This window comes from Rattus norvegicus, chromosome 1 (genome assembly GCF_036323735.1).
Source record: "Rattus norvegicus strain BN/NHsdMcwi chromosome 1, GRCr8, whole genome shotgun sequence".
Taxonomy (NCBI): Eukaryota; Metazoa; Chordata; class Mammalia; order Rodentia; family Muridae; genus Rattus; species Rattus norvegicus.
In genome coordinates, this window is record NC_086019.1 from 63,573,347 (window position 1) to 63,582,408 (window position 9,062).

At 46.6% G+C, this 9,062-nt stretch overlaps 1 protein-coding gene across 1 annotated transcript; it reads right to left on the reverse strand.

Moving 5' to 3' along the window:
- Positions 1 to 4,744: 4,744 nt before the first annotated feature.
- Positions 4,745 to 6,407, reverse strand: LOC134485092 (sperm motility kinase Y-like). The gene has a single exon (XM_063280891.1). It carries the CDS (start codon positions 6,293 to 6,295, stop codon positions 4,766 to 4,768), a length of 1,530 nt encoding a protein of 509 aa, XP_063136961.1. The 5' UTR covers positions 6,296 to 6,407; the 3' UTR covers positions 4,745 to 4,765.
- Between the last annotated feature and the right edge of the window lie 2,655 nt (positions 6,408 to 9,062).

Genomic DNA, 9,062 nt, shown 5'->3' on the forward strand with positions numbered 1-9,062 from the left:
GAGCCTCCATGTGTTTGCTGGGATTTGAACTCAGGACCTCTGAAAGAGCATTCAGTGCTCTTAGCCACTTATCAATCTTTCCATTTTCCAGGCTAACTTTTTTACTTCCAATAATGTCTTCTTTATTCAGGTTACATCCTGATCCCAGTCACTCTCCCTCTTCCCTTCCCAGTCCCACCTTACAAATCCATTCTACCATAATGCTCTCCCTTCTCTTTGGACAAGGGGAGAGTCCCTTGGGTACCACACCACCCCGGGACATCTAGTCCCAGGTGGCCCGAGCACATTCTGCCCCACAGATTTACAATCAGGCAGTCCGGGTATGGGGAACAGATCCAATGGCAGGCAACACAGACTGAGACAGTCCTGGATCTATTTGTCAGATGACCCACATGGAGACCAACTGCAGATAGCTAACCTGGCTCTGGGGTTGGTTGCACAGGCTCTAGCATACTCCATGGTCCAAGGTATCTGACAGTAGGGGACTTCCTGTAGTGTTTTATCCCAACCAGTTTACTTGTCACTCTCCCCCCACTCTTCCACAAGACTTCCCGAGCTCCATCTGAGGATTGGCTGTGGCTTTCAGCTGCTGAGTGAAGCCTCTGGAGACAGGTGTGCTACTTTTCTGTCTGCAAGTAAATCAGAAAGAATATCATAAATAGCGTCAGAGGTTGTGTCTGTCACATGAGACAGATCTCACTTTGTGTCAGTCATTGACTGGTTGGTCCCTCAATATCTGCTTTACCTTTATCCCTGCACACTTATTGGCAAGACAGATTTCGAGTTGAAGGTTTTGTGAATGTATTGATGTCTCCTTCCTCTTCTAGAAGTGTTTCTTGTTACAGGAGGTGGCCATTTCTTTTTCATGCTCTGGTAAGCCTGCAAGGGAGGCTTTGTGTTGGGTCCAGTAGTTAAAAGCAAGACCTGGGAAGAGGAACTGCAGAGTTGTGATCTAGGACTTCCTGCAGCAGCCAGCTCTGGGTCCTTGGAGCCTAGGCAGGCTTTGCAGTCATAGAGCTCCATCCACTGCCCAAGTCCCATCCTGACACCTTCTCCATCTCTATTACAGACCATTGTAATTCTGGCATAGTCGCTCTGTCCTGGGCCCGATAGGCCATCCTACCCTTGAAGAACAGAGAGTTCAAGGACAGCCAAATTGCACTTAAGCAAACTTGTTCTCAGACTGTGTGGTTGCTCTGTCTTAGCTCTCATAACACACTTTCCTCTACGTTGCCTTAGGCTGTATCCTCCAAGCATCCCACCATGCATCAGCTCCATATACTGACGAACCTACCTTAGGGTCCCTGATAATTCCAGATACTTTAATGTTCTCCCAGGATGGACTGTGGCCCCTGTGTGGCTCACATTGATCCTAGAAGTTCTTGGGAGCCTCCATGCCATGGCATAGGATGTCTCTGAATCCGCACTGGCCTGAGGGATTCCATCTGGCACAGGATTCTCTCCCTATTGTTGAATTTTGGCTCTTACGTTTTTCAGGAATGGCTCTGCATGTGGTCAACACACACTACCCTGGAAGACCAGAGAGTTCAAGGTCGGCCAACTTTCACTTAAGCAAACTTTTTCACAGACTGTGTGGGTCCCATCAGCAGAGAGTAGCCTCCACATTGCAATGATGTGCAAACTTCTGCCTTTCAGCCATGATGGACTTTAGTATCTACCCTGAGGACCCTCCACAAGCCACAGGTGGGTGATGTGTAAATTGGGCATGTTATTGGGTCAGGTCTTCAGTGCAGTGCCTTAAGCTGACAGCCTTTTGGGAGGGCATATGCTTCTCTATTAAATGAACCGGTTCCACTGTTGGCCTGGACTCTGCTGTGTCTGCCGCTCATGCTCTCCTCCAAGTCTCTAACTGTCCCTAACTCTCCTTGACTGGCTGGTCAATCAGTCTTCATACCCTGTCTAGAGCCGTTCTATAAACACAGAGCCCAGACTGTCCTCTGCCGACGTTTAACAGGGCTGCTGGTTTAGTGTCCTGGGTTCCCTATGGGGGTGCAAACTCAAGTTTCTTAGGTCCCTATGTGTCTGACAAAAAGCCTTTAGAACAAGGTAGATGTGAAGAAATCAGGAAATAAACTCCTGCAGTACTTCATGTCTACCACTGGAGGGCTCTACACCTTTCTGGTCCTGGTGTGCTACTCAGCAAACCCTCTCACTGGAAGGCTCTGTGCCTGAAGCAGAGAACCTCTGCTAAACACAATGTTACCAAGAAACTGGCTGTATCTTCATGGCAGCCTGTAGAAGATTCTCCACGACCCTGAGGACCCAATTGGGAAAACTTAGGTAGGCAGGGTGTGGGAGCCACCAGGGCTGTATGGAGACCTTACCCAGAATTTGATCTCCAGCTGGGCATTCCGATTAACATGACCCACACTCCTATGAAGGTCTCTGGGTGGCTCCTGATATGAGGTGGGGGAGGGGGGAGGACAAGGAAGCTGGGTCAAGACAGAAGCACTGTCCTTACTCACTGCGTCTGGGCTTGTTCCTGCCCTAACTGGGAAGCAGGAACCAAACACCCACTCCTCATGGGACTGTCCGTGATGAGGCCAGCTGAGGATCTGAACCCTCAGCAAGAAAGACAGGAGCTGTATGTGCCACAGACCAGAGCACAGTGTCCCACATAAGCCCATCTCTCAAATGATGCCATCTCCTCCCCAGAGTGGCTCCAGTCTGGGTTAGGAGTGGGTCATGTATTCCGAGCTCTCTGCTACTCCTGCAAACACAGCAATGGTGCCTTCTCATGCTCATCTATACTGAGCCTAGGGAGCAGCCAGAGGTCATACTCATGGGAATTCAGACTCAGTTCAATCTGCTATCCTGTAGCCCATGAGTCTGGACTCAACTTTAGTGGTCAAGGCCAGTGGTTTATTTCCTGGACAAGACTTTGAGAATGTTAGTGACACATTGTATGCCCTTGGCTGGCCTTCACACTAATAGCCCTGAGTGACCATTCCAGCCTGCCCTCAGGGATTCAGATCAGCATTGGCCAGATCAGGCTCTTTGCTACCTGTTCCTATAGCTCACCTCCACTGTAGTTCATGTGTCCTGGCTGCTGCAGCTGCTCCAGAAGCTACCAGATGTCTTCCCACAGAATCCTGTAGTCCCTGTGGGCTCATCCACAGACATCTCACACTCTCCCTGCTGGGAGTTAGGCTGGATGCCTGCTGTGTGGGAGCTGCCTTGGCTTGTGGAGCAGAGTCAGAAGCAGTGGAGGAGATGTTGTCTGCTGCTCTTAATGTCCTCAGTGCCCAGGGCTTGCCTGTGGTGTGGTTGTGGTCCAGCTCCAGTTAATCACTGATATAAATTCAGCCCGTAGAAGCTGCGGACCCCATGAGGCACAGGGAGGACCATGACTGAGGGAGAACCATGCAATCCAGGACCCTGTTGGGATCAGGGAATATTCCAGGTCCCCTCTCACGCAGGATGCAAGGCTAGGAGCTCTGTGTGCCCTGACACAGGGGCATGGGACCGTGACTCCCATGAAATGCTCCTTCATACCTATTACATCATCAGCTTTGAGAAGGTCTTCCTCAGTAAGAACATTCCACACTGCTTGCCTCTGCCATCTGGCTCTCTTTTCCAGGGCTGCATGCCCTCAGGAACATTGACATGTCTTCTATGAAAATTAATATTCTGTTAAATCATTTTGATAAACAGTTCTCAGCATGATATCTGTGTCCAGAAGTAGTCATCAGCAATTCTCACGGGGACAGGGAATCAAAATCTTCCCCCTGCTCTTCATCCTCCTCTTTCTCCTCCTCTTCCTTCTCTTCCTCCTCCTCCTCTTCTTTCTCCTCCCCTCTTCATCTTCCTCCTCCTCCTCCTCCTACCCTCCTCGATCTCCTCCTCCTGCTGCTGCTGTGCCTAATGCTGCTTCTGCTATTGTTGCTACTCCTGTTGCTGCTGTAGTTTCTGCTGGTGTCTTTTCCATTGCCATGTGTCTGAAATCACCTACTGTTTATACTGAGGACATGAAAGAATTTCCAGATGACACTGTGAAATAGACAAGACAATTTATTCCAAGCAAAAAAGACAGTGAGGTAGAATTCTTAGCTTACCATTTGGGGCTTTGATTTGCCTTACTATATTATAACTTCTTTTTTCTACTTCTCAGTTGAGGTTTTTGAAAGAAAACATTTAGAACTACTACCTATAAAATTCAATAGATCAATAGGTCTTAGGAACAAAAAAAAACCAGTATGCAAAACAATATGCATGCATGCAGGATTCTGACCATCAACTATAACCCACAAACTAGGTTGTTGATACTTATTCAATGACAAACCTTGTTAATTAGTTTTGAGGCTTAATGGAATTGGATGTTACATTTGAAAACATAAGACTCTGTTCTGAGGCACTTGTGATTGATGACCACATGTGAAAATATCAGTAGCCCCTGGAGGAGTCCATGAGCCCATGAACCTCTTGTCCTCACCTTGTGGGAGCTATTGGCCTAAGGGGTAGCTGGAGTCCATCTGAAGCGTTGGGCCAACTAGAAAACTCTGTAGAGTGGGGAACTCATCAATCCTATTGGGTCCCTGCTGGGAAGAGGAGAAATCAAGAAGAGGGAGAAGGCTTGGTGTTGGGGAAACCTCATAAAGAACTTAGAGCAGATACAAGGTAAGAATTGTGGGGAAAATGGAAACCAGAGACAGAGGAAGGACCAGCATAGAGCAAACTGAAAAGGACAAAGCACAAAGGTACCTGGGCTATGCCTGCTGCTTGTTCTCTGGACTCTCCCTGTGGCTCATTTCTGGGGGGAGATTCTGTTCTGCCCCAGGCGAGGTTTCTTTCTCCTTGGCATGCAGCAACACAGCTTTATCAGGGCATTTGCTATATTCCTGGTCCACCCCTTAAAACCTCTGTGCCGGACCCTGCTGGGGATGGGCTTATCCTCTAATGGGGCTCTGTGGGAGAGTGGGTTGTCTTCTTTGATTTCCTTATTGCTACTCTTCTCAGTGAAGATGCTTGTTGTTTGAATGCATGGGACACTCACGGCACATTTGTGATAGTGGTCCTGTGTAGGTGTCATCGGTAGAGGCCTGAGACGACCAGCCACAGTGGATCTTTTGCCTCCTTTTGGATGAGCATTCTGGCCATAGTGAGATACGTGACCATGGGAGGATGACACCCGCAAGGTGCCAAGGACTGGCAGGCTTCCACTCCTCTTTGGTTCTAATCTAAAAGCAGCAGCAGGATCAAGGCTAGGAAATGGGGCTACAACGGGACTCACTTGCTGTGCCTGGGCTGTGCAGCCATCCCCCTGGAGAGCCTGCTTTTGTAGAAAGAAATAAGTTGCCATTTCCTCATTATATTTTCTTTGTTTTAAAGAGTGTTTTACTACAGAGGCTTGGAATCCAATGCTTTTCATGGCATCCAAAATGGCCGGGTCTGGTGTGAGGGGAAGCATTTCTTCATAGGGACCTATCAATCCGTTCCAGTGTTCTTTGAACCAAGGGTGTTTCATCGCCTTTCTTGCTGTTGGTCTAAAGTTGGGATTTACCCTCAGTAATTTACTAAGGAGGTCCTCCAGTTCTTTTGAAACCCCACAGGGAGCAGGATATACCCCTGCCACTACTTGTCTCTGCAGTTCTTGGATGATCACTGAATCAAATGGGAGCTTTCCCACTACCATACAGTACAAGACCACTCCTATAATCCACATATCATTCTTCGGCCCGTCATACCGATGGCCAAGGAGGAGTTCAGGGGAACCAAAAGAGTACGTGCCGCAGTGGTGGTTTAGCATTTTTCCAGGTTGAAATTGGGTGCTAAGCCCAAAGTCGATGACTTTGACCTTTTTGTTTTTATCAATCATTATATTGTCCAGTTTGAGGTCTCGGTGAACAATCCCCTTTCCATGGCAGTAGCTCACTGCTGACAATATCTGTTCAAATATTTGCCGGGCCTCATCCTCCTCTATGTGCCCTGACTCTCTGATGTACTGGTAGAGTTCTTGGCCTTCCACCAGCTCCATTATGAGGTATATTCTCGTTTCCTTTTCAATAACTTGTATGAGAGACACTATGTTGGGGTGGTTGATCTTTCTCATTATGTTTGCTTCCATCATGGCTGGCTGGAACCACTGCTTGTCCTTTCGCAGAACTTTGACAGCCACCGGGGTTCCTGTGAGCCGGTGGTGGGCCAGGAGGACTTTGGCGTTGCCCCCTTGCCCAATTGTCCCCAATACTTGGTATTGGGAATGGAAGTTGCCCTCCTCAGAGATACTGGGCTCCGGTGTAGGGGTTGGTAACTCCTCCTCAGTCTCTGTAGGCATTTTATCAGTACTAATGCTACCTAAAAATAACAAAAATGGAATCAAATAATGAAAAAGATGGAGCAATATAGGAGCTAAAATTACACATGTGGTACCTAAAAGAAACAAACAAAAGAAAAAGAAAAAAAACAAACAAAGACAAAGTAAAAACTAGACTAGAAAAATAGAGCAAAATTATGAAAAAGTTAAGGGGAAAATATGAAGAGTCATAAGTAAAAGCCACCCAAATAACCAACCCCAAAAGAGAAAGCCAAGAGCACACACATACTAAATGCAATGATGAAAATAAAAATCGTCATACTACAATAGGATTGGGCGGCCAAAGATGGTCAATACTATGAATAGATGTTCATTGAAGAAAAAAAAAAACAGATGAAAGAAATGAGAGGAGAAAGACTGAGTATAAGACAAAACAAATATAAAAAGCCAACACTTAAGGGAAAACTCCATTGAATTTCAGGACCTAGTGATCCACAAAAATCCACAACTCTCCAGAGCAAAATACTTAAAATTAAAATTAACCAACCACAAGGAATAAGGCAGTTAAATACCAGTGAATAGTAAACCTTAAACAAAGGCCGAAGAGTCAAAGTGTCACAAAGGGCAAATTTGTATCAAGTCTAAGCCAATGATTGCTTGTACTCAATAAATAGAGAAACAGGAATAATGTAAAAGGATAAAACCGCAGGACATTGAAAATGGAGATAGAGTTAATCATCCGACTGCAGAACCGTAAATAATCAAAGCAGTAATATAGCATGTGAGAACATAAAAACCACCAAAAAATGAAAACAGCAATCCATAATAAATAAATAAATAAATAAAACAAAAAACAAAACCCCAATAAGGAAATAGCCAATGGCGTGGCAATATGTGACCTAATTCTTTCTCTTGAAGTCATCCAAAAATCAATCAATCAAGAAATAGGCAGCCAGCCATCTACATAGGCCTTTAAACTGATATTATGGGGTTGGCATACCAAATGCCTGGGAGCGACTGGACAACCAGCCCAGATACTTGGGCAGCTGCAGGCCAGTGAGAGAGCCTGTCTTGAAAATAAGGTGGAGAACCTACCTCAGGAACAGCAGCCGGGGTGACTTCTGGCCTCTACACTCTCTTGCACTGAGGTGCAGGTAATATAGATACAAGGGGCAAAAGGGGATGGGCACGTGCACACACAGACACACAGACACACACACACACACACACACACACACACACACAGGCACACACACAGGCACACACACAGAAATACACAGAAGTGAACTTATACTCACACAAACTCTTACAAACACCCAGATTCACACAAAACACGCATACTTACACACAAGGAAACCTGGAAAAACACAGGTCAGACACATACACACATACACACAGGGATACACATACGCACAAGAAGACATACACACATACAAACACATACACACATACAAACCTGTAAACTCACACACTCCTACATATACTGACAAACACACAGGCAAAAGTGTACACACACTCACACACAGGCCAATCTGTCAACACACACTCTCTTACACACACTGATACATACACATATACACAGTACAGTAAAATTCGACACAACCACACACAGCTCACTAGATACAACCAAGTCGCAGAGGGCTCCACTCCACACCTCCTCTCAAAGCACTCAAAGAATTCCAGGCCTGGCAACAGCTTAATATGTGTTTGCTGGGCCGCCTCACAATCGCTCCTCATGAGGTCACAATAGGACCTGTCATGACATGGTTGGGAAGGACTCTGAGACTGTGGCTTCTATGGGCTATGGAAAGACTTTAGGCTGTTAGAAATAAAACCCTGTAAGATGTTTAGCTGTCCATAGTTCTCTGTTTTGAATGTTTACTCTGCATCCTGCTTTAAAGTCCTCATGTCTACACTCAGGGTGTCACGTTATCTTTGAATTCTGAAGGATTAGCCTCAAACTGATGGTATAGTTTTCTTTTTTTAAAGACAAAGCTGTTTCTAAACTGACCCATCAAGAGGACACTGTTCTCATAAGTCCTCAGAAAGGCTCTAGGTTATCATCAAACACCTGAGACAAAGCTGCAGGACTAGGCAGAGACTTGAGTTTGAATCCCCCAAACGCCTAATGGATGCATCAGCAAAACTCATAAGCTTTCTCTGTGGAGAAGTTAACATGGACCAACAGATTAGAGGGCCAGAGCCCCAACCCATGCTGGGTGGACACTCTCCTCTGACATCCAACACAGAGATCTTTGTACAGAGATCAGGAGAAGGCTTCTCTGAATAGCTGTGCAGAGCACCTCAGGCTCAGGGACTCAGGACTGACACCCATAGAATGCTGTAGAGGAACCCTTTGTGATTCAAGGGCTCATCTGCCTGGGTCCCTGAGCCTCTAGAGATGATCCCAGGACTGGGCTGTGGCTGCTTATGGGCTCAGACAGGGAGGTGCCAGGGGGTTTGCCCTTGGCTCCTGGGAGTAGAGCAGTTTTTCTTTCCCTGTCCCTGCTTTTTGAACTTTTCTTTCCTTGGGAAAATGGAAGGACTGGAAGAAGTCTGTCTATGGAGAGTGAGGCTGGCTGGGAAACTGCTCGAGGTTCTCCATTGTCATCCTGCTGGGGGTTTGGAGTTGTTGGCAGGTTAGCCTCTCCACCATTCCAATCTGCTTCTCTCCATTTAATCCATGCATCTCTGTCTCTTCGCTTCGTGACATGGTTGCACAAGTCCTACCTGTAGCTGCCACTCCAGGGCATAAATCCTTCAGTGAGTGAATTCCAGATGGTTCTGT

What these genes read in the sequence shown, in the direction of transcription:
- LOC134485092 (XM_063280891.1), bottom strand. Translation starts at nt 6,295, where the DNA reads ATGCCTACAGAGACTGAGGAGGAGTTACCAACCCCTACACCGGAGCCC.